Below are 25923 nucleotides of genomic sequence, written 5' to 3'. Positions count from 1 at the left end.
TGAAATACTTTTCTATTTTTCAACCTTTCCCCATTATCAGTGAGACTCAAAAGAGAAACTTCACCTGAAAGCAAATACTTCTGCATTTCCTCTCTTTTGAAGTACTGGTCAATTTGGAAAAACAAATCTCTCTGATTCCCTTGGTGCCCTGTAAATCAGTGTTCTTATTACTTGGACCTTGCTGAGATAAATCTGTCTGCTACATGGGCAGTAAGAAAATTACGTATAGAACCCCAAAAACGGTTGTACAACAACTGATTTATTGAAAAATTTTAAGCAGAATATTTAGTGCATCAAGTGAAAAACATTGTCACTTCAGCAAGAATAATTTCCACAGATAAGTTTTAAAGTCATAATAGTTACTGCAAAAAATGCTTATTTCATACATCAGCGTTTGGTCTCTGTGAACGTCTTGAATTACATATATTTATTCAGTAGAATAAAGTATTGTGCTTTAATTTTTTCTCCTGTAATTTCATACATGTTGGCAACTTCAGTGCACTCACGCCAATTTCTCCGCCATCAGCTGTTTCAATCAGCAGAGCTGGATGCATGTCACTGGAGTGGGCTCAGGTACTTCTGCAGATGGCACATTTGAAAGGGTGGGAAAGAAAACTGAGTTTTCTTTAATAACATTGGGAAATACTTTTCAAATAGCCTTCAGATTCGGTAAGTAAGGTGAGAGCTAGCAAACTATGTGCACATATTAGTGGCCAAAGGCTATAAATAGATTCCTAATTATCAAATGAAAAATGAGACCGTCTCTGTTTGATTCAATGCAGTTAATAGTCTCTCTGTTCATCTATTGGTCTGTGTTGGTATAAACATGTAAAATATGTTACCTTTTTCGGGTGATGTACTAAATACCCTCTTTTTTCAATCTCATTGTAATAAAAGCCTAAGCAGCCATCATTAATTAAAGAAGAAAAACAAGCAACATTTAAGAGTGTACAAGGCAAATGCAAGAGATAGAATAATAATGGCACTGTTTTTCTGTAGTTTTCAGTACCCTCCCTTTTCTTTTTTTAAAGGCAATGCAATATTTATGATGTGCCTGATCACCTAGTCAGTTATTTTTAGCCCATTATTAAATAGAAATTTTCTTCCATGACACCTTCCGTTTTTATCAGCAGATGATTTGGACTTGCAAATCATTGGTCCTATTGATTAAAGGTGCTGAACTCCTACGGTTCCCATTGATTTCAGCAGGAGATGCAAATGTTCTGTGCCTCTGAAAATTGGATCCCATGTACTTAAATGTAACCATCCCTGACTTCAAAATGACTATTTTATATACAGATGAATTCTCAAGTATGAATGTGAAGTTGTCCCTATTCCTCGTGATATTATCTCTGATGTGTGTTGGGTCTTAAATTATATTCATACAGAGGGTGAGGAAATTAAAACCTCTGTGTTTGTTGTTGTTACCTACCACTTCTTGCACTCTACGAGGCAGGGTGATGGCTTCAGGACTGGGGAAAGCTAGACCAAATTTTAAGGATATTCATCCCTCAACTGATTATATTGGTTGCATACCTTTATGCAATACAAAAAAGTGGGGGCTAGAAACTCTGCAGGAAAGGGTCAAGGGGCTAATGTGCTGATTTTACATTGAAACATGCCGTGGTATTTTCCATGCTGCTGGATGCTTCAGGTCTAAGTAAAAGCCATGATACAGATGTGCAACGTTGTAATGCTTCTGAACTCATCAGTGAGATTACTCTGGCTGAGACAGGTCCATCAGGGTTTTGCAGCTGGAAACCATGGCCTCTGCTCTCTCTGAGCCTGCATCCTGCTGATGAGCTTGATATTGTCACAAATCTTCAAGTGCACTGAGGAGTAAGCCTGACAGCATTGTACTATTGTCTAAGATTAGGTTTTGTTTGTTCCTAAGACTAATGGATGGTTTAGTAATGAAAAGTGAAGCCAGGATGGTCATTATATCTCTGAGTAGGAGGATTGTAGGTGAGGGGGGGTGTTCTTATTCTCAGGTATAGAAATATGTTGTGGATAAAGAGAAGGCTGCTTGAGAATGAGGAGAATGCCTGAGATAGGACGAACAGAGCAACTGTGTGGAAAAACCCTCGTGTCCTGAAATGGCATTTCTTTGGTTCAAAATGATATTAACAGTCTTAAATTTTCAAATTTGTTCAGAGCAGAATGACACTAGCATTTTAGTTACAGAGTAAACTTGCAAAAGAACTTCTCTTATGTAGGCCAAAATATCAGAACCCTGATTCTGACTTTTATATATTATATTCAGGTATTTTCACATCAATCCACCTTTACAGTGCCCAGCTGCAGTTGGAGAACTGATGCACCATGTGGCTTCATGCCACAGTGAAATCCAGTTTTATAAGCGGAACTTGCTCGCAGTTACAGAAAATAAGTACTTTTCTGGCACTCGGTCAGAGCAGGTGCAGAAAGAGTAGTCAGCTGCTGAGATACTTTCTACTACAGCTCTTCTGAAGACTAGGCTTCAGGGGGATGATCTACTGAGATTTTCCAGAATAACTGGAAACAGAGCAGAAAGCTAAACAAAAGCCCTTAGTGGAGGTCAGCAATTTGGAGAGACTTCACGTATGCAGGATTTTTGTCCTCTGAAGTTTGTCTTGGGGACTGATAAGTACTTATTGCACAGGACTTTTCTGACATCTCTTCACTACGGAGAGCCTGTTTTGCACTGCAGCCAAGGCTCCTATTCATATTCTGCCAAATGTGTAGCAGAGGAGTTGACAAGCTGTGCTTACACAGAAGGTAGATAAGAATAAATTAAATTAGATCATTGGCTTCATAGCAGATGGTGGTTTAATCCAGTTTACAAAGTGAGTTCTGAAGAAAAAAAAATGGTATATTTGTGAATATTTACTTAAATATACTGCAGAATTGCAAAGACTCAGTTGCTTTATCTGGAAATATCAGTTGATTTTGTTTAAATGTAACTTGCTTATTTACATCAGACGTAAAACCCCAAGTTTTGGTTCCAAATAGAGCCCAACTGGTTTGAATTACAGCAGTAGTGTGAAGTAATCCACATGGAGAAGCTGGCTGCCTACGGTTTGGATGGCCGTACACGCCGCTGGGTGAAACACAGCTGGATGGCCAGGCCCAGAGAGTTGTGGTCAATGGAGTTAAATCCAGTTGGTGGCCAGTCATGAGCGGTGTCCCCCAGGGCTCAGCACTGGGGCCGTCTCTAATTAACATCTTTATTCATGATCTTAACAAGGGGACTGAGTGCACCCTCAGTAAGTTTACAAATAACACCACGCTAGGGGGACCTTGGTGTGCTGATGGGCAGTGGGCTGAAGATGAGCCAGCAGTGTGCCCAGGTGGCCAAGAAGGCCAATGGCGTCCTGGCTTGGGTCAGGAATGCTGTGGTGAGCAGCACCAGGGAAGTCATCCTGCCCTGCACTCGGCACTGGTGAGGCCTCACCTCCAGTGCTGTGTTCAGTTTGGGGCACCTCAGTGCAGAAAGGAATGGAGGTGCTGGAGCAGGTCCAGAGAAGGGCAACAAGGCTGGGGAAGGGCCTGGAGGATGTGTCCTATGAGGAGAGACTGAAGGATCTGGGGCTGTTCAGTCTGGGGAAGAGGAGGCTGAGGGGAGACCTTACTGCTCTCTTCCAGTACCTGAAAGGTGTTTACAGCAAGAGTGGGGTTGTTCTCACTGGTGACAGGACGAGGGGAAATGGCCTCAAGTTGAGCCAGGAGAGATTTAGGTTGGATATCAGGAAAAACTTCTTTACAGAAAGAGTTGTTAAGCACTGCAATGGGCTGCCCACGAAGGTGGTTGAGTCACCATCCCTGGATGTGTTTAACAACTGTTTGTATATGGTGCTCAGGGACATGATCTGTCAGAGGGTTGTTAGAGTTAGGGTAGCATGGTTAGGTTGTGGTTGGAGTCGATGATCTTTAAGGTCTTTTCCAACCTGAGCAATTCTATTTGAATTCAGTAAATAACAGTTTAGAATATATATATATATGTGCCACAGTTTTGGCCCAGTTCAGCTCTTTTTAAGAAATTAAGTAACCAGAGATCTGCCTCTAGATAGAGAAAATTCCTTAGATGGCATACAGCTATATTATCCTTTTGTGTCCTTGTTCTAGGAAGGAAAATTATAGGTAGGTTAGAAGGTATAGGTCTTTAATTTATCTTCTTCTTGCAAGAGATCTATTTTATACCTAAAAATTACTTTTTAGCTAAGAAGCACAATAAATTAGTCAAGAAAAGCTCCGCACTGCAGGTAGAATGCTCTGTATTCAGGACAGGTCACTTAAATGCCCCTGAGCAGCTCTGCCATGCGGTCCAGCCAGGGCTGGGTGCCTGAGGAAGAAGCTTAGTTTCACCATGTTCGCGTGGTATCCTCTCTTCTCTTCAACTTCATTGAACAGAGAAGCCTCTAAATTTAGCATCTGGACTGCCATCCATAATGTATGTTGTAAACAAAAAAACACACTTCCTCTGTTATACTGCAATTTTATCTGAAACTTTGAATTAAACAGGACTATTCAATAAAATACAGGTATGCTGGCATCCATTGCATAAGCTCCATCTCCAAACATTATGTAAAAAGAGTCAGAATTTGCCTTCATTTATATTTGCCTGCCTCCAAGTCACCTCAGTGAGAGCAACGTACGACTTTGCTTGTGGCAGAATGGAACTCATAAATTACATAGCATCAAGTGATAGTGTCATGTTAGAGGAGTGAATATACTGGAAGTTCAAGCAACCCAAAAAAGAATGTCTTTTCAGATGAGATTTGAAGTGAGATGGGAGAATCGAGGAGACAGAAAGCAAGCTGGATGTTGAAGAATGCCAGGTAGAGAAGTGTGGTTGCTGCCAGCAGTGACAGTGGCACTGTTTTTGGACAAGAGGCTTAGTTTAGACCCCAGTGAGGGGACATCTTGGATTGTTTCTCCCAGTGACTCACTGCAATCCTTGGTAGCTTTAAGAAGGAGTGTTGTAGCTGTGAAGAATACTGAGGCTCCTAAGAAGCTGTAATGAAACCGTGACGGTAATATCCGCTTACCTCATAGTCTTTGGTTTTGCTTGAAACTGTAGCATCCACCAATGGCATTAGGCACCCCACTGGTAACTGAGGTATTCTAAGTGATGCAAAATACAGGGTATCTGATGGTGGAATTTTTCTGGAATGCCAAGTGGCCAGAGCCAAAGTTATTTTTGTGTTTCATATAGTATCGATGTAGTCATCATACCTTCAGGGCTGTATATTTAAGGAGCTTGACTTATGTAAACTAATGTATCTTTAGTTGTAATGATGGTTTTCGATGCTTAGTCAGAACACGCCCTCAAAAATGCTGTAGTTATGGTTTGTTTAAATAAACATCAGTCTGGAAGTCTAAATCTTGAGGACAGAGCAGATACCTTCATCAGAAGACAAACATCCCTGCTCTACTCAGCCCAATCCTGCAATGGACAGATGCTTGGTCTGTGGAGTGAACCCTTATACTTGTGTACTGCACATGGGATCTACAGCTGAGCATCTTACAGATGGATTTTCACTGTGGAAAATAACGTTCTGTCCCATTGTTCAATTCCATATCACTGTCTGTGCTTCTCCTTGTAAAGCGGAAACAGTAAAAGCAAGAGATCTGCTGGAAAAATCAGAGAGAATGACTCAAAAGAAAAGTTTGAGTGTTTTAATGGAATTCTGTATATGCCTACTTTTGAAGAGATTTGTGAGAAAGATTTGAAAATGTTACTTAATCTTATTTGGTAAAATACCTGTGTATTTTTAATATGATGCACATATGTTGCAGGAAACAGAGGTTTTGTATAAATTACATTTACATAAAAGTATCACAGCAAAGATAAAGGGAAGACAAAGCTCTGTGTCTGCTAAGTCCCTGCAGTTAGCTTCTGAACAAAGTGACCCTAAGAGTGAGTGCCTCTCTGTGGTATGTGGTCTGTTTGTTGCTAGAGTCATGCCGGAATCCAAAGGTAATCTGACAAGAGCAGTAGTTTGTATACATACCAACTTGACAGCTGATGTAATGAAACTCAGGTTTACTTAAAGATTGCAAGATGAGCAATTTTCTGCAGTGGCAATCATTTAGTTTAATTCAGGTGGATCTTATTTTCATAGCAGTTCAAATGTTTAGACTGGAATGTTCTTTAACATGAAGTTGCACTACCAGCATCACATGTGATCTCCCACAGAGTAGAATTCAAGAGTCCGATGCTGGCAGAGACCATCATCTCTACAATGCAGTTGGCATTTCTCAGGAAGGAAACAGACTGTCAAACATGCATACAAACAGTTTTGCTAGCTTGCCAATCTTTGGCACAAACGATAAAAACAACAGCACTTCCCAGCCTGAAGGGAAGACTGAGCAAGCAAACTCTTTGAATTGGTGCAAATGGATGTCAAAATGAATGCATAGTGTGTGTTATCTGGAAAAGATATACAGTAAGGAAAAATATGTATTACATATTCAATACTTGCTTCAGTGATGTACCCTCTGCAGCACATGCAAATACTGTCTTAGGAAATGAATAATAGCAACAATGGAAATAGCATAAGAAAGCAACTAGGCTATGTTCATGATTGTATAGCCACTAAAAACTTATTGATGTATGCAGTTATGTTTTGCATCTGGTGTTGATCTGTTTCAAGTGCTCATATAATTATTTTCATTAGGATAAAGAAATGTACATGCATTAGTTACCAGTCCCATTGCACTTTGTTCCTTTCTCTTGTTATTAACTCTTTAAATCATAATAATGCCCTGAAGCTCAAGCCAGCAGCCAGTGCTGCCTGCTCTGGAGATATCAAGGCACACTGATTTTTATTGTACCTTCTGTAAGTAGAAGTAATCTGTCTTGCATTAATAAGCTGAAGGATCAGAGCTTAGGTCTATGTGATCTGACTGCAAGACCCTTTTCAAAGTGAAGGCACAGTCCCTTGGTAGTTTCAAATCCATGCAATATGAAGCAGTCCAGCAGGTCTCAGGTTGGAGATGTCTCCACTAGCACAGTGGGGAAAGCCTCCAGCGCTTCTTCTGGAGAGTGGGAATTTTCAGCTGTGTTTTCAGAGCCCAGACTTGGTGCTAGTGCAGCGGTTTTAGAATTCAGTGAGAACTGGGTCACTCAACTTGAAGCCAACATAAAATATAAACATTGCTTGTACTTCGGCTGTGTCACCTCCTTGATTTGATAGAAGTGCTGTCATTTGCTTAATTCAAATCATGTATCTGTGCTGGGTGATCCCGGAGTAGACAGATCTGAAATTAATGATTGTAGACTGACACTTCTGCTTTCCTGTTGTAGTTTTGGCAAACCCCTTGCCAGGAACTCATTGAAGGCATGGGGTTTTTGCTGTGTAGTCTAACTTTGAAGTAGGCAAGGGAGATGTGAGCAAACGTGTAGAAAATAGATAAGTTTCCTATAGTGAGATTTCTTTTTTTCTTAAAACATATCCAATACAGAGAAAAATGAGGTAAAAGCAAGGCCTCATTCTAGAACCTCCTCAATTCTCTTGAGAGCCTCTGAGGTTCCTAACTAATTCAGGAAAGGGAGATACGGTGCCTTTTTAGGCGCCCACTGTGGGCAGAACTTAGTGCAAAATGCTGCACGTGGCTAAAGGACCTGTTTCTCAAGTTTTGCTCCTTTTGTGATGATTTCAGCTCCTCTGTGGGGGGTATCTTCAATCCATATTTTAGTGGGTCATCAGTGCTCCCTGCTGAGTTACTTCAATGCTAAGGCAATGTCTTCCTTGGAAGAATTTGCCTGTCTCAGTAAGACCGAGGTAATTGTCTCAAATGACTGCATTACTATCATAGTATGCTTAAAATAAGGTCCTCTCTTGTTGTGTGTTTTCTTTAATTCACCTACCATTCTTCTGTACCTAAAATTAGAAAGAACAGAGAAGAAAGCAGAAAAAAATGAATGACTTTGTTGCCAGAAAGGAGTAAGCAGACGCTATGGATGGAGATAAATTCATAAAAGAATTATAGATTTCCCAGCGCGTACATAAATAAAAGCATATTTCCATTAATGTGTTACAACATAACATTGTATATATTTTTTATCCAAAGCCTGGCTTATTTTATCTGCAGTATAATTCTAGGGCAAATTGCTGAAGTCAGCTATTTTACTAGTGCTTAAACTGATCTAATTGAAAAGGTATGAGAATATGGTGGGCACAAGTTTCAGTTAGAGATGGGTTGGAAAGTTTTACTTGGTGGCTGTGCTTTAATCCAACAAACTGTGACAGCTGAAGGCAGTGGGACAGCACTGAAGAAGCATTAGAATCTGTCACACAATATTTAAGGCATTCAACTGTTATCCTTTTAATTGCAAGTATTTCCTTCCATTAATTGCTGTAGAAATTCATCACCTTGACCTGGCTGAGCTCCAAAAGAAAGTGTGGAAACTAATTAAACGTTGAGTTTTAAGGTAAAATAGTAAATTGCTCATTAGAACCCTCGAAATTCTGATTTACTGCTAACAGAACTAAATAATACTTGACTTTGCAGAAACTGGGTCATAGCATTCTTTCTTTATGTGACTGAAGGTGCTGTGGCTTAGACATCAATTAATTGGTCTTCATTTTTTTTGCAGCAGTACACTTGTTCGGTTTAACCTGGCAGCTACAGCCTGTTGAAGGGCAGCTGTATGAAAATGGAGTTAGCAAAGGAAATAAGGGAGCAGAATCCACGGATACTACTTTCTCACCGATCGGAGGAAAAGTTTCTGATAAAACAGAAAAAAAAGGTATGTGCGAAGGTGCAGACAGACAGGTGAGGAATTTTTAAATATTTCTATGCTTCAGGTTCCACATTTTCTGCAGTTTGGCAATGTTTTGAAGTCAGGTTCTAGCTTCTCTGGAACAATTTTAAAAGAGATGTCAGAATCCCACACCCTGATTGTTTGCTTTATCAGAACTCTCACTGAAATTAGCAGCTGACCCAAGTCATTAAGGAGGTAATGTTGAATAGCAAAGTAATTGTCTTTCTTTTGTGAGAGGTTAGAGGGCCTGGCTTCTGTTGTTAGAGAGGGAAGGTGAGAGTATATTTGCCACATCCCCTCACTGTGCTGAGGGCTCGTTGCCGTGCCCATGTCTTGAAGACCAAAGCCAGTCTTAGCCACGCGAAAATCTTTGTGTTGACAGTTCAGAATATGCAGAAGGGCAGGAATCCTAATGCTTTTAGAGGCATCCGGTTCTTGAAGGCATAAACTAAAATACAGCATCCTGTCACATCCTGCCACATCCTGCCTTAACCAGTCATACTGAATCAGCATGCAGGAACCTCCTGGGGTTTCACAAAATGCCAATTTGGCAGCGGGGAGATGGACCCACAGCACTGCTCTCTGCAGCCCCATGCCTACTGCAGTAATTGTCTTGGGCATGAGTGAAGCATCTCAGCATACTGTGGTGGCAGAAAATAGCTTTGGTGGTATGGCGAATAGTCTTGTATAGCCATTTTAGAGGCTGAACCAGCTGTTCTGAAGGGGCAGAGAAGTGCCAAAGCTGGCACGGGGAAGGGGTTGACTGTGCAGCCAGCAATGTAGAATAGAGCAGAGCTGTTGAGAGATTGCATCATTCCTTTTTCTCAAGTCTCTAATTCAGTGTTGTTAGCTCACCTACCCCAATATTAGCTAGAAACCCTGACCCATATTTTCCATTGACCACTACATAATACAGTAAGATGATGTTTTCTGACTCTAAGAAGCAGATATTGCTCTCATTGCTTTTTAAAATACTCAGAAAAAGTTGTTAAATCAGATGGATTATATCAGAGAAAAATGAATAGAAATAGAAGATTAACCCTAGTCTTTCAGTTGTTAGAAGGAAAGTAAAACTGTACTGAGAGTTCTGCAGTGTGGGAGATTTCCAGAATTTCCAGCATTTATAGCGGAGCAATGATTTGATTCTGTGTCTGCAAGGTTAGATATATGATTCTAAATATGAGACAAGGTGGGGCAGGGTTTGTACCATTCTGTCCAGAAGGAAGATTGCATCTCACATCAGTAGTCTCACAAATCAATGTGGCACAGCTGGATAGAGATCGTGGTAGATAAATGAGCAGCAGAAATATATATGAGGGCGCAATAATATTGTTATCCATTATTTCTTCTGTTAGAATGGATTGACAGTGAATTACAGTAAACGTTCTATACACTTTTGTATTTTTTCCTGGTGCACATGGAAAATGTCTAAGATGTCTCAAATAGTTCTTCTAAAGTGCATTAAATCACTTTGCCAATATATTACAGATTTAATAAAAACCCATCCAAAGTGTTTGGCTTCCAGAGGAGAAGATATAGGAAAAACATCAAAACATGATCCTAGAAATTAGATATTTGATAATAGAGAAGAGACTCAGATGAGTCAATAGGGAACACAATGTAGTAGTTTAAATAAATAAATAACAGCCCCTTGTCTCAAGTGATCCTAATGTCACAATTCGCAGAGAACACTAAAGTGTGGAGAGCTGTAACACCAGAGCCACTTCTCCAAGGGCCTATCTGGTAGTTTATGGGGTCAGTCTTGAACACAGGTAGACTGTTGTCCATCTTGTTGTCTTTCACCTCTTGGGAAACCTACAATCCAGGCTATACGCTTGAGGAAGCATAAGAATAGCCATGTGGACTCAGTGCAAAGCATTGATACGTGCATAATCTATCTCTGGCAGCTTTCTGATAGTTTCCTTCCTCCTTTCCTCCCTTCCTCCCTTCTTATCTTTCTCTCTTTCCATCATCTTTAATATGTATCAGTAATTTTATACTCAATACTTGTGCCAAATACTCTACACTGATGTCTTGAAAGGAGGACTAGAAACATGGAACTCCCCTCACTTCAACAGCGTACCATAGAAAGTTGATACTTTGCCTTGAAGCCTCTAATGTGATTTCACAAGGATAAATAAATATTATCAGATGTTGTGACCCCCTATTTTCCCAACTCTGTGCAACAGCACGAGATGCTGTACCAGACCTTGAAAGCATATATTTAACTAATTTTCTAATGAAAATCAAATTTACAAACCAGCAAGTCGGATTTCTTTAAGAAGTCATTTTATAACACAGTGACCCATGGCTATGAGTTAACATTTTAATATGTAGCAATGTGATTAAAATCTCAGACGTCCTATCGATGCTGATATTTACCAGGAGAGTACAAGGAGATTGATTGTTTCAGGATCAGTAATAATCAGCATATGGGTTCTTTCTTGTGAAGATAATTGGCACCATGCTGTTTAGAGCTTTACTTTCTTGAAGCCAAAAGAAACCTGTGATTAGGAGTCTATCTTCTGTTTTAGAATTGTAGAGAAAACTGCGCTTAGGAAAAATGGGGAAGAATTAGTACCAGTTTGTAAGACTGGGAGCAGTACTAGGAATTGAACGTAGGTAATTAAATGATATTTTGTCGTGGGGAAAATGGTATGAGAAAGAAGCTTTCAGAACAAGTGTAGAAATTGTACTGCAACACTGTAATTTTAATAGCTTACCTACGACTTCACAAGAAAGTGTAAGAAAGCATTTGAGGATAGTCTGTGAATAGCATATCTTCATTGCCTTATTTGTTTGGCCAAATACCTGTTTCATTCAGTTAAGCACAAAAACAGAGCTAAATTGTTTTTTCAATAGAGGAGAGCGCAGTGGCTTGGTGAATATGAAAATGCACTTCAGATGTGGTGCTTACAGTCGCCTTCTCATGCTGCGTGGTTATCTGAAAAAATGGTGTTGGAAAGGTAGGGGTGCTGCCAGTACTGCTTTCAGTAGGTGGAAGATAACGTGGATTTTTTCATTTTAGCATTGTCAACAACAGCATGCACTTCTTTCAGAGAAATAGCAGTAAATCCAAGTACATGTGTGGGGTTTTTTTAATTATATGAAATTGTTACTGAAACAACATTTTCATCTGAACGTGGAATGACTTTTCAGAGAAGTGTTGCTTTGAGCCTAGCAACACTCACAGCTATTCAGCATAATTTGATAACACCAATTAGTGAAAATACTTTCTCGAAGAATGCCTGTGCCCTACGTAAAGGCCTTTTGCGTTTCATTTCACTTCAGCGACGAAGTAGGCTGCCTCACTTCAACAAACTCAAAGGCAGTTACTGTATTTTAAAAGACCTTGAACATGGACCAATAATGCCATTAACTTCAAAAATGATACTGTATCCTTGACTTTTTACTTAGTGCTCCACCATCTTGTAATTGAATCACGTTAATTACCATGTGTCAATATCACCAAAAAGTTCCTTAGTGTTTTACTTAACCCAGGGTAATTGCTTGCAAAGAATCATTAAGATTTAATATCTCTGGAGTACTGGAAATGGGGGAAAAGGTTTTTAAATTTACATCAGCTGAGTGGGATCTAATGTATGGGCTGGAGTGGGAGGGACTCGCTTTCTTTGCCCAGCCACACCAGACATTTAAATCTCCTCTCAAAACTCAACACACACAACTTTTTTCACTAAGGAGGTGAAAAAAAAAAAAATTCTCACCTTGAACATTGCTAAAGCAGTGATTTGGGAATTTTTTAGCTTGTTAATTAAGGAACAGATATATTTTTAGAGTACTAGCAAACAATTTCTGTGCTCCAAAAATTCATGCTTTTATATAGTAAGGTGTTAAAAGTCAGCTCCTCGTTCTTGCTGTGCTTTTGTTTCCCATGACACAAAGCAGCCATAAACTGGAAGATCCAGTACCCTGAGGATTGCTCCTGCCTTGTAAATTAAATCTCTATTCATTAAGAATGCTAAGTACTTCCTACACAAGTTAAATCCATTGAAAGATCCCACCGAGGATCTTTGTTATTAATATGTTTAGGAAAAATCTGGCCCTAGCTTCACTACTGCTGTGTTTGTTTCCAAGGACAATTTATATCATTTCATGTACATTATTTTGCATTCTATATTTCTGTGCATTATTGTAAAAAAATGAATCTCCAGTCACATTGATTGCTTCTCTTTATCCATCACCACGATGTTGGAATCATGTGGAAATGACACAGAAATAGATATGGCTGCTGAATTTGATCTCTTGGTCCACTCTCCATTGTAGCATGCTGTCCTTTTTTTTTTTCTACTTGAGAGAAAGCTTACAAATGAGCTTTAGAGTTTTGCAAAACTTTCAGTAGAGTTAGCTCAGATGTTAGCAGGAGTTAGCTCAGATGTTAGCAGGACTAGTGTAGCTTGCAGCATGTCAGGATGCTGATCACAGGCAGGCACTAAAATAGACAAAGATGGTGATACACACCAGCAAAGCAAGTGAGCTCTGTTTTAGTTTGGCAGTGGCTTCCTTATGCATTTCATTTCCCTTTCTATTTCAGCTCTCTCATACCCACATGTGAAGTTGCATACTGTAGATGTCTGCAGATTTATTGTTAGGCTCTACAAAATGATGCCAGTTTTCCCTTTAAATTGCCTATCCCCGTCTTTATGCCCCTGCTATGCTTTTGTGCAGAAAATCCAAGCAAAAACAGATGTTCCTTATTTCTCTAGGACTGGGTTATCACTGGAATGGTGCTTAACAGAAATCCGGGCTTGGGCTCTAACCTAGCAGTTTGATGGCTTTTCTCTGTTCGCCGGTGTCCATTTGTGCAGCTTATGCAATGCCCACCCGGCAGTAGCTGGAGCGCCGTGCCAGAGGAAGCTGTCCTGCTGCGTGCTCTCCACGCTCTGTCAAGTGGGTTCTGTTTGCACAGCTGATAGACAGACGCAAAGGCCGTGGTTCCTGCAGCAGCACCGGTACCTTTTTGTAGTCAGTAAAGTGTTCCAGGATTTCCGAGGTAAAAACATGCTGTGACACCCATCGTGGTAATTCTGCACACAAGTTCATTTCTATTTTTCATCTAGCTGAATGAGAAATACAGTGATTTCAAAGAAATGTCCTCAGTGTAGACGTTATTTATTATATCTGATGTGGTATTTTCTCCCCCTTATGAATATGTAACTGATTGCTTTCTTTGTTTCTGGAAAATCAGTGTTTCAGAAGGGACGGGCCATAGACACAGGAGAAGTTGAGATTGGAGCACAAGTTATGCAAACAATCCCACCCGGCTTATTCTGGCGCTTTCAGATCACCATCCATCACCCTGTGTACCTGAAATTTAACATTTCACTGGCAAAGGATTCTCTGCTGGGAATTTATGGCAGAAGAAACATTCCACCTACTCACACTCAGGTAATTACTAGCAATGGTATCGTGCATTACAGTTTCAAAGAGCAATGTTCCCAATGCTAGTGTTCCCGATGCACTTGCAAAGCAGGGAAGAAGGAAGGAACTGACCGTAACCACACAGAGCATTTTGTTCATCTCATTCTTTTACTGAGGTGTAGCTGAACCCTGAAAATACACCCACTCAGATGGAGAGGCAGCATTGTATCAACAAGATCAGCAATTCTGACCACTGCCAGATGACTGTGGGAGCCTGGACAGGTGCACAGTGTGTAGATCCAGCATCTTCTCTTAGGGTAGTGGCATGAAATACCAGTTCCCAGTTCATTTGAAAATGCTTTCATCTTTCTAGGTATTCATCAAAGCAAGCAGACTACAGTCAGTGTAAATAGGGGGAAGAAAAAATGCTGTTTATAATTCTAGTTTCTGATACAACTATTATTTTTTGCAGGGGATTTGCAGGAGAAAGGCTATCTCCGCAAAAAGAATGTGCAGTATTGCTGGTTTCATTCAACTGGGTTTTTTTCCTTAATGCATTTGGCATATGAAGCTCTCATTTCAATGGATGATAATAGGCTTTTCTGCTGTCTGATAGCAGGATTACACCACATGTGATAAACTCAGATGCAGAATCACAGAAAGATTGTTTGGAAATGACAGAACAAGGAGCAGTAGGCAAAATCTGGAACACAGGAAGTTGTAGGAGGCAATGCAACAGGAAGTTCTGCAAGAACAAGAGGAAGAATTTCATTACTGTGAGAGTGACAGAGCACTGGAATGGCCTGCCCAGAGAGGTGGTGGAGTTTCCTCCTTGGGAGATATCTCAACTGCCTGGACGCTTTTCTGTGCCACCTGCTGTAGGGAGCTGCTGTAGCAGAGGGAGTTGGACTGAGGGGTCTTCAGAGGTCCCTACTGAGTCATGCAATTCTGTGATTCTGTTGAGATTGTGTAGTCTAACCTCAAAAACGATTTACAGGAGGTTAGACCTTAAAAATGAGAGATTTTAGCTATTATTGGCTTTAATAAAAAGCGGGCCTTCAGTTGAGCTGAACTTGAACTTTACTGAAAATCAATTGTTGGAATCAACTCCATTCAATATTGTTTCCATGTCACAAAATAGTCAATTATTGCCATGAGTCAAATTAATTATAAATAAAAAGAAGAAATAGCTTTTGATACCGATATATAGGAAGAGATATTTTAAAATTTTGTATGGAAGAATAGCACATTTTATCTGTTTTTTGCATTTGAGATGCCTAAGCATTATAGATTAGGAATTTTGGAATTATTCCCATGAAGGAGATGTAATTTGAAGTTAGTTTGCTACATTTAGTGCAGCAAGTCTGAATTTACTCTCCTATAGCAGACAGCAAGCTTTGGTGCCAAATTTCTGATCTACCATAATACTTTGTATCTGAAATGAAGAACTAATGCTAAACAGACCAGGTTATGCAACTACTGTCCACACTGATGAACACTTAGTCAAACAGGCCATTCCTCTCGAGATTTCAGCTGCTTGTTGCTGTTTGAATGAGACACAGAGAGCAGATTCCATAAAAATTTACTAGGTGGTTAATTGTTGCTCATTATTATTTCAGTTTGATTTTGTAAAATTGATGGATGGAAAGCAGTTAATTAAGCAGGAACCAAAAAACTCAGAGGAGGCTCAGCAAGCTCCCAGGAATCTGATCTTAACTTCACTACAAGAGACAGGCTTCATTGAGTACATGGATCAAGGTGCTTGGCATATGGCATTTTACAATGATGGAAAGAAAGTGGAGCAAGTGTTTGTGCTGACCACGGCAATCGGTAAGAACAATTACAGTAAAATTGCTACAGTGATTACTGCATTGGAAAGCTGCATTTGAAAGTAGATCGTTGATCCCAGCGTCTCTTAAATATTCTCTTAAAAATGTTTTATTTCAGTTCTGTTTAATTAACCTCAGTGGAGTAACTTCATATTTATGCTGATATTAGGCAAATAGAAACATTTGTGTGTTAAAGATGGATGTTAAATTAATTATGTGTGAAGTTGTCATGTGTTTTAAAACTTTCATGTAATAGCTTAAATAGCTGAGTAATTTCTGGTGTTATCTTGCCCAAAGCAGAAAGAGGATATGTCTGCCCTGTCTATTCACACTGGAACCATAAATCATACAGAAATTATCCACACCTTATATGTTTGTGTTTTCAGTATTTTAATCAGTTAGAAAATCTAGAAGCATGCTTTTGTGGATTTGATTGCTGCTGTTTGATGGGTGTTTGCTGTTGTTTTATACAATCATCCAACTGCACCATTTTCTTTGGAACTCAAAGGCAAATAGAGGAGACCCTGTGCTGGTGGGATATGAAATCCCTGTTGCCTCCTTAATAAATAAAGGTGGACAAATGTTTGCAACTCTAGGTGTTGTTGCAGAGCAGTGCTCACACATAGGGTTTGTTTGGAATTTCATTTCAGGTGAAGTGTTGTATTTATGAGTGCCTTGATTTGCTGCAAGACTTTAACCACTTTGCCCTTTAGTTAACCTGTTCTGCCATATGTTTAGCAAGATGTCTTTACTAGTAATGGACATGCCATCTGCTCTTCAGAACAATTGGATGCTATTTTTACTTGATGGTAAACACCTTGTGGAGCAGGACAGTATGATTCAAGTACCAAGACTGGTGAAGGACTTACAGGAATTATTTTAAAACTGAAATAGAAATGCAATGAGTTTTTTATGTTTAAAAGTTCGTACTTGCTTTGTGGAGAAGCGTGAATCTTTTACTGGTGGGAGAAATACAATTGTTCGGTGTTATGTGAGAAAATAATTCTCAAGCAATTTATGAAGCATGCTCACAGATGCTCTATGAGGAGCATAAAACCTGGCCAAACTCCAGTCCAGATCAGAATCCAAATGTCTGCCCCCTTGTTTATTTCTACTTTAACACAGCAGTGTTTATACAGGGGAGTCTAAACAGTATTTCATCACTGAGTAGCATATAATCACACACACACAAAAAAAAAATAATAATGATAGATGCAATTGAATACTGCAATTAATTTCCCATTAAATTTGGTGAGGAAGAAGCTGCTTATCCCTTCTCTGGTCAATAAGCAGAACACGCTGAATCTTATGGAGGGGAGCAGTGAGGGCCATGGGGTGGACAGGAGTCCACTAACCTGAGAAATGGCTGTGAGAAGAAATTGGGCAGAAAGAACTTGGGGGGAAAATGAGGCTTCATGCTGCAAGAATCTACTGCTGATGGATTTGAACATACTGCTAGCTATTGTGGTTTCACAGCCTGTATATCTTCTTCTTATATTTTTCTTTGCACAGTGGTTCTTGGTTGTTGTGTTGGTTTTTTTGGGGGGTGGGGGAGTGGAGGGTGGAGAAGAGGGAGTCAAAAAAAAATCTAATCATCTTCTGATCCTTGAGCTGTGCTCCTTACCACGGACGCTGGGGAGTGTCTACGGCTAGAGTCATATTTTACCACTCTACCAACAACTGAATCAACCAAGACTGCAGTCTGAAACAGTCAGTATGAGAGCTGGCACGCATCTCTGCTGTATGTCACTGCTGGCTGCATGAGGCACTCTTGGCCTCCTCTTGAGCATCCATTAGGAAGTCTTTTCAGTTGCTGGATGTCAGTGTTGTACAAAATTGATTTTGCTGACACTTTACCTAAAGCTCTGATCCGAGTTCCCCTCAGAGGGGAGTGGGATGGTGTGTAATTTGCTTGCAAAATCTGTCATGCCTCCAGTACTTCCATAGACTGAATAAAGGCCAGTCCAAACAGGACGTTGTGTCCCACGGAATTAACTGTTCGAACGGCCAATTCTTCAAGTTAGTGTAGGGGTCCTTCATCATGTGATTCTAGGGATTCTGTCTTCTCAATAGGCAAGGAGCAGAGTTGATAATGAACAATAATATGTAAAAATTAATAACAAGCTGTATATCTGCAAAAAAACTTGTTTTTGGGAAAAAAAAAAAAAAAGAAAAAGGAAAAAAAAAAATAAGGCTGATTTCTTGACCTTGAAACAAATATCTATGTCTAGGTTGTGCATATCTGATGAGCAGTTACATAGAAAATGCCCGTTTTTTGGTATAAAGTGATAGCCTGGAAGGAAATTAATGTTTTTCAGTATCAGTACAAGATTTCCAGAGGAATCAATTCTTGTCTGCCCAAGTGTCCATAAATAAGATCAAAATAAACTTACTTCATTTATTCATATTAATGGTAGCGTGTGCTTATGACCTATCTTGGAAGCATCTTAGCCTTACATTCGTTTCACATTTTTCACATAAAATGCATCTAAGTCATTGAATCCACTGAAATCCTGTAGGAAATACATGTGTAGATTAAGGACAGCTAACAGAAGTACAGACATAAGCCTGCCCCAAGACGTGTGAGGTTAAGTGGTTTCCTATCCAATGCTGTATGATGAAGCATGCAGTAGTGTAAGATTAGACCTAAAGGTGGATTTTTTTCTTCAAATCTTCTTGTTAGGCCTGTAAAGGCCTTGAGTTGTATTGCTTTATGGAAGATGTTTTTTCATCTTGTATAAAAGTGAAAACCCTGCCTTCCCCCAAAGAATGCAATGCACATGCTTTGAGTGAGCACCATAGTAGATGATACACTCTATAGACAAGTTTCCAACAAATTACTTCAACAGTAAAAGAAAGTGTTTAAGGTGAACATTTCTCCACAAATACTTTGGTTCTTGCAGTGCTTTTAATGGTGGTAAATTTTACATGAACACTTACTTTAAAAGCTTTCTGGTGTAATATGAATGATGCACTTATTATCTCAAAGCTGTCAAGACAAAATCTAATATTTGTAAGCTGCTTGAACAGGAATCTTGTTTTATTCTTCCTGTGAATGGAAATGGGCTTTTTACTGCTTCCTCACCTATTTGTATGTTGAGATGTGTCCCACAGAGTGGGGTGAAGATGCCATGCTTTTCAAATTCAACTAATTTGTGTTTTCCTTTCTGCATGACAATCTGAATAAATAGAAGTCCTGGATGACTGCTCTACTAATTGCAATGGGAATGGAGAATGTATCTCGGGGCACTGCCACTGTTTCCCAGGATTCCTTGGTCCGGATTGTGCAAAAGGTAATCTCATATCAACCAACCTGCAGTGCAGGACAGGAATCGTGATTATGGAGTGTGACGGCTGAGCTTACAAAGATTCAAAGCCATTAAATGAGATTTGAATCCTTTTTACAGACAGATGGCAAATGCACCACAAGCACAGGCATAGAAAGTTTTTTATGCTGTACTTTAGCTAAGATGCCTCAACAACTTTTCTCGCCATGACTTGCAGAGACAACAGATTCCTCCATCGCTCTTTGCGCCCATTTTGTGATTTTTTATTTTTTTTAATTGAGAGCATCAGCTGAACACAGCGTTTACAGTTATTTAAAAGTGACTTTTTCACTTCAGAGAACATCTCACATGTCAGTCGAATGCTTCCGTGATCTTAACTTGAATAGGTGTGGAAAAGAAATCCTAAACCAATACAGAGATTTTTCAGCACGTGGAGCAAAAACTTGCTAAGGAGATCATGTGATCTTATTTCTGTATTGTCCATCATCAATTCTGTCTGCAGGTTCTCATGTTTTTCCTGTGTTTCCTCAAATTTTAGATTGACTTTATGTGTTATGAAATTGATTGGGTCAGAAATTGATAGTGGATTGTAAAACTTAGCTTCCATATCAGTGGTGTGCTTGTAGTTCAGCAATAGCTAAAAACTTGGGTAGTAAGAGGTTTGCTTAGAAGAAAGAATAAGGCACTGTCTTGCTTCGCAGGGAACAAATATTAATGTTAAAAAAATGATAAGCAGGCATCACTGTGCAAAATTTCTGCAAAGACCCAACAAGGGGAGGGATTTTTATCTTCCAAGATGTCCCATTTCAAGTCAAAATTAAGTATGGTAGTGAAGCAGGCTGAGGATACTAGGCTGCCTGGATCACTGCTGCACTACTTCTTTGTCATAGTCCTCAAATCTAGTGAAGGACTGGGAGAGCAGGAGTGGAAAAGCGATTTTACAGAATGACAAATGCAATAAATGTTAATCTATGTAAGAATGTAAATATATTAAAAAGGTCAATCTGCCTTCTTCAGATTCCTGCCCGGTGCTCTGTAGTGGAAATGGAGAATATGAGAAAGGTCACTGTGTGTGTCGAAATGGGTGGAAAGGACCAGAGTGTGATGTTCCTGAGGAACAGTGTATCGACCCGACCTGCTTTGGCCACGGCACCTGTATCATGGGAGTCTGCATCTGCGTCCCTGGATACAAAGGGGAGATCTGTGAGGAAGGTTTGTGAAGTTTCCCTCTCTATAGTTAGGGAGTTTCATTTCAGTCTTTAATCTCCAAAGCTGTTTTAAGGTAGTTAAAACTCACACAGATGTGAGAGACTTACTGTAAGGTAATGCTCCTTTTCACAAAAGCACCTTTAAAGTCTCGGGGAGAGGAATGTGAGATCGAAAATTTTCAAAGATAAAGGCGTTCAGGTCTCAGTGACAGTCAGTGGGGGTTAATCACACAATTTCCAAGAATAAAACATTTTGTATCCTAAAAGATTAGAAGTGTTTAACATTGTCTAATAAGTATACCTAGTAAGTGGGACATGAGCAGTCCTCTGAAATGCTGTCCACGATGAATTCTCAGGTGGTTTCACTTCCTCCAAATCCTGATAGCAAGAACCGGGGGGATGTTGTTGCCTTTCAGCAAGAAGGGGCTTCTCAATCCAGTAAGGAAAACATCACAACATTTTTCTGAGAGAAAGCAGTGAGACCATCCCATTATGTTTGTTTCTGCTTTTTTCTCTCAAGACCCTGACACTTCTTTCAGAAAGGGCAGCTGGGATTGCCAGGCTCCTTGTGCCAGAAACCTCAGTCCCTTAGTGTGCATTGTCAAAGACTCTGTTTGTTTGTTTGTTTCTTTCTTTCTTTTCTGCCAAAATCTAAGGAGATAAGGCAGTCAGAAGATGATCTAAACAAAATAGGCTCCGGTGTTTCTCCAAAGTAATCAGCAGATCATAATCATCTTTTCCCTTTCTTCATTCTTTTGCATGTTGAGATGCGAACAGGTTCAGTTTAGCAGAGCATGCTGTGTAATTCTGTTGTCATATGTCATTTTTACTGTGAGCTTCTATTCAGGGTACTAAACTGGCGTCCTTTAAAGCTTGGCTAATAAAAAGTGGGAAATTACGAGAAGAAGTAATTGTACTTCAGCTGCTTGTAGTACCGATGTGTCTCTGCCCTCATCTACAGAAACAGTTGTTATTTGGCTGCTGGCATTTCTGAGATAGCTCATCAGCTATGACTTTCTTCCCCTGTGCATAGCCTCGGAAAGCAGAGCTGTTCTTCATGCTTGCCCTGATTTGATGATTTTTCAGTAGTACCGTTAGCCTGAAGCTAGTGCCAGCATACTTTGTGCTTTGTGCTATATAGATTTTAGGTAATTCTTTTGAGTAGCACACAGAGGAAGCTCTTCTGTGGCCTGAATTCTCTAATCAGAAAAATGTCCAGGATGGATTTGATGGATTTGACATACCTGATATGGTTTTTAAAGGGAGGATCCACAGAATATTTCTGACATTCTCTGCTGTTTGTAGTTTCAGGAATGGAAAAAAAAACAAGAAAACTCAGATGAGAAAAAGCAAGTAATGCACAAATATACTCACTGAGGCTGTGATGCTGAATAAGCCTGAAGCTGACAAGAGACTGCCATTTGCAGTTACTTGGCTTGTTGGCATAATGTGGTCCTACAAAATGGTTGAAAAAATAATTGAGATGAATGTACTTAGACAGCTATTGAAAATAAGTGCATGAAAACCTTGGATTTTTTAAAATAATTATAAAATAAAAGTGGAATCATGTAGGAAGAGGGCAGATAAAACAGAACTATACAGTGGAGTGGATTTTTATTGTAATAGTGTGTGCATGACATGACCATTCCATTTACTGTACTGTGCTGCATAACTGGTACAATAATGCAGGTAACTCTGTCAGGGACTGGAATTAGAATATTGTATGTAAATATGAGTTTAATATTGCAGCTGCATTGTGACTGCAGCAGACAGTAACAGATGTTCAATCCAGGGCACACCAGTAGCTCTGTGTATTCACAGCTATGGACAACCTTCAGTGTTGTGCAGTCAGGTTATTATTACTAAAAGAAATAATGCTTTTTAACCTGCTTATGGAGGCTCTCAGTTTCAAAAGATCAGCAAAATCAAGAGCTGTCTTTCAGGATAAAAGAAAATTGCCGAGTATTTTTGTGCTGTGCTTAGCAAGGTGAGTGAGGCTTGCTCTGAAAGTAATGCCTCCTATTTTATGATGTTGGCCCACGATGTCAGAGGTGGATGTTGGTGGTACAGCAATAGAAGCTAAACTGTCCTGCCAATATCCTGTTCCATTGTGTGGCTGTGTGACAGGTGGCGGCAGAAGGGCAGTCTGACAAAGTGGTATCTGACATGGAAGTGAAGATGAACCAAAGCAATGCCACTGAATTCCTTCCTGCAGAAAGAATGACACCTACTGACGTTCATCAACACTTGCCAAATATTTCTGGAGACCAAAGAGTGGATGTGAGCACAGTCAGGGCTGGGTGGTGTATTTTAGCACTGGTGACAGTGGCACATCTCCACTGATGCAGACTGTTGCAAGTGCAGCATTCAGGCTCCTGTTCATCTCTGGTGAGAATGCATAGCTAATGGTTGTGACTGTGTTGGAAAAAGAGCGTTTGTAGTTGAGAATTTTCTCTATCAAATAGCGCTCTTTGTTGTAGTTTCCACGGAAATAAAGAGGAGGCATTACTTTCAGAGCAACCTAGGTACTTTGTCCAGAAATATTGATTTCTCTTTTTCGGGATTGCACTGCACTGCGCACAAGCCTGGAAGGCTAAAAAAAGATACAGAATAAAAGCTGACTTAAGATCTTGAACTTGTGGGCCAGCGGCACAAAGATACAAAGCGTTGCTTCTTAATTCGTAGGTCAAAAGATGCTGTAAACTGGATGCTCTTAATCTCAAAGAGAAACGTTTAGTCTTCTGCTGCTGAAACAGTGAACATCTCTTCATTCTTGTAATACAAAATACTGTTTGTTAAGTGTACTATTTAACTATTAAAACTGTATTTGGGCTAATACTTGAAAAATGCATACAAGAACTTCCAAAGTGCCTTTTTTAACAATGTTGGTATGAAGCACGATCTAATATGAATAGGCTAATTGTTTTGCATGCTCAAAGACCCCACGAATTCTTCTCTAGCTCTGTAGCCTCATTGTGGCCTCCAGAGACGGCAGGCTGTGTTCTGCTTCGTGTCTATCTTGTTAAAGAAATGCTGGATCTTGATGAAAGAATATGCTGATTATGTGGGACTAACCAGCTGATTTAAATTCTTCTACAGAGCTCCTGAATTTTTCACTAAGAATGGTTTAATCCAAATTGAGAACAAATTTAGCTCTTTGTCTGTTTGCAAATCGTTCATCAATATGTTACGACTTTTATGAATCTGTTCATTATCTTCAGTTGCCCAGCACATACTTTTTATGAGAATATGAGATTTCTTCACAGTGTGTATTCAGAGAGTCACAATTTAGAGCTAGTGGATGACCTTTTTTTTCCTACCAGATTCTCAGCTGTAGAGAGAGATTTCCTCAGGAGCGTGAAACGATAAATCTGTCTTTTCCCAAATGTAAATAAAGCATAGAACACAAATACCAGAATGAAAACACAACGCATAATTGTAAAAATAACATTTAATTGCTGCAGTTCTTTCCCAGCTCCGCTGCTGAAATCCATACTTCCTTGACTTAGATCGACAGATATAAGAGTATCTGCAATGAGTAGAACCATGTTCTCCATGAGTCTATGCACTTGACTTTTTTCCCTTTTTTAGCTTATATTTTTGCACAGATGTTAGCATAGGCAGTTTTTTCTTGTGTTTTAGTCACCATCATTTCAGTCTGCAGTTAATCTCTATTGCTGGATGTCTCTGGGAAACCGCTGTAAAGGTGTTAAGTTTAGTTCTCTTAAGTTGTGCATTCCCTGCTTTCCAGAGGACTGCCTGGATCCGATGTGCTCCGGTCACGGCGTGTGCGTTCAAGGGGAGTGCCACTGCTCCGCGGGCTGGGGCGGCGTGAACTGCGAGACATCACTGCCCATCTGCCAGGAGCAGTGCTCAGGGCACGGCACCTTCCTCCTGGACGTGGGGCTCTGCAGCTGTGAGCCACAGTGGACGGGTTCTGACTGCTCTACAGGTTTGTTTGCTGATTGTCTTTTTGCAATTAAGCCAGTTAAAAGCTTATGCTTGCTGTTTGGCTTGTGAAGGAAAGTAGTTTCTGTTGCTGCACGAGTATTGCTTTGAAAAATAAGACAGAGATGAGCCGGGGTGCTGTGACACTGCACGCCAATTTCTTGGTAAATACGCCAGTGGGTTTGGCAACAACTGGTTTTGTGCCAACAAGGATAAAAATGGCTTTTCCTTTGCAGCAAGGATGCTGACTGCCTGACTGTGAGAATGGTAGGCCTGCAAGAGTGCAAGTGGCTCCCAGCTTGGACAGGAGTTAAGCAGGATTCTCTCCTGAGGTGTTCAGTGCTTATCAGGATCATGCAATGAGGAAATATACAATCCTGAGAGAGACTGGGAGGATATCGTAGTGTGAATTCAGTGACTCACAAGTAGGAAGTTGCTGTCAAAAAATATTTAAACAGAAATGGTCATCTGTTCTCTCATGCTGGAATAGAAACTCTTTTCTTTCTTAGAAGACTATCAGAGTTTAATCCTGCTGAATTTGATTAAGAGTTGAAATGGGTTTTTTATGTGCTTTGTACATTTACATTTCGTTTTCTTGAATCAAGAGCACTCAGGATATTTTACTCTGTAATGGAGCATATCATTACTAAAGTAGGTACTGCCATTTTTTTTTTTCCTCTGGAGCTCAGAAGACTAGATTCTCAGATGATGAGTAATGCATCCTAGTACAGAGGAGATCTAAGTGACAGATTTGCTGAATGCTGTGGAATACAACCAGTGGTCCACGTCACCAGTTTTTCTTAGAAATCATCCTTCAGAACAACACATGGAATAGTTTAAATTTCATTTATTTAAAGTTCATGATTATGATTTTTAGGCTGAGACTCCATTATAACTTTTTCAGCCACAAACTATCGATGTGTTGATAATTTTGAGTATTTGTTACACAGACCCCACACTCATTCCATACTCCAAAATTAGCACGTGTGGTTTCTGTTAGATAGGGTACCTGCTCTGATAAGAATTGATTTTTACTGGCTTTCAGCTTGCATTTTTTTTATGTCTTTTATTATGTGCTAAAATAAGACTTCCATTGATTAAGCAAATAATTAGGAATGTTGCCAGTAATTTATTAGTTATTTTTTTTCCTCAAAAAGTACGCAAACTAATTCTGCTCTAGCCTGAAACTACTGTAGCTTGAAAAGAGATGTTAAACTCCAGTGGTTCCATTGTGTCAGCTACATGGGGCAATTGGATACTAAGGGAACAAAAAGCTAATGAATAACTGCAGTGAAGCTTTCGTGTTCTGTGCTAGGATCGTAGTTCTCATGTTTTTCTCGCCTTCAAAGCTGCTTCGTTGAATTTCTGGAAGTAACTTTTTTCTTACCTTCATACACCAGCTGGGAAAATGCTTCTCTGTGTCCCTAGTGTCCACTGTGTTATCAAGACAGGATGCTTTCCTCACCATCAACAAACATGTTGATTCCTCTGTATCTAATTTATCCCTTTCCTCACGTACTTTT

General features: G+C 39.8%; 1 protein-coding gene across 2 annotated transcripts in view; it reads left to right on the top strand.

Moving 5' to 3' along the window:
- TENM1 (teneurin transmembrane protein 1) overlaps positions 1–25923 on the top strand; it is a gene marked incomplete at both ends in the record, with an annotated part of 228455 nt that overhangs the window by 97657 nt on the left and 104875 nt on the right. For both annotated transcript variants that reach the window (XM_079541735.1, XM_079541734.1), the window contains 6 exons: positions 8582–8734; positions 13956–14155; positions 15748–15958; positions 19149–19250; positions 20262–20456; positions 24204–24404. In XM_079541735.1, the coding sequence (XP_079397861.1) occupies positions 8582–8734; positions 13956–14155; positions 15748–15958; positions 19149–19250; positions 20262–20456; positions 24204–24404 (1062 nt within the window). The remainder of the gene's footprint in view (positions 1–8581; positions 8735–13955; positions 14156–15747; positions 15959–19148; positions 19251–20261; positions 20457–24203; positions 24405–25923) is intronic.

Source organism: Tetrao urogallus, assembly GCF_951394365.1.
Source record: "Tetrao urogallus genome assembly, chromosome: 13".
Taxonomy (NCBI): domain Eukaryota; kingdom Metazoa; phylum Chordata; class Aves; order Galliformes; family Phasianidae; genus Tetrao; species Tetrao urogallus.
This window is presented reverse-complemented; position numbering and strand designations above follow the sequence as displayed.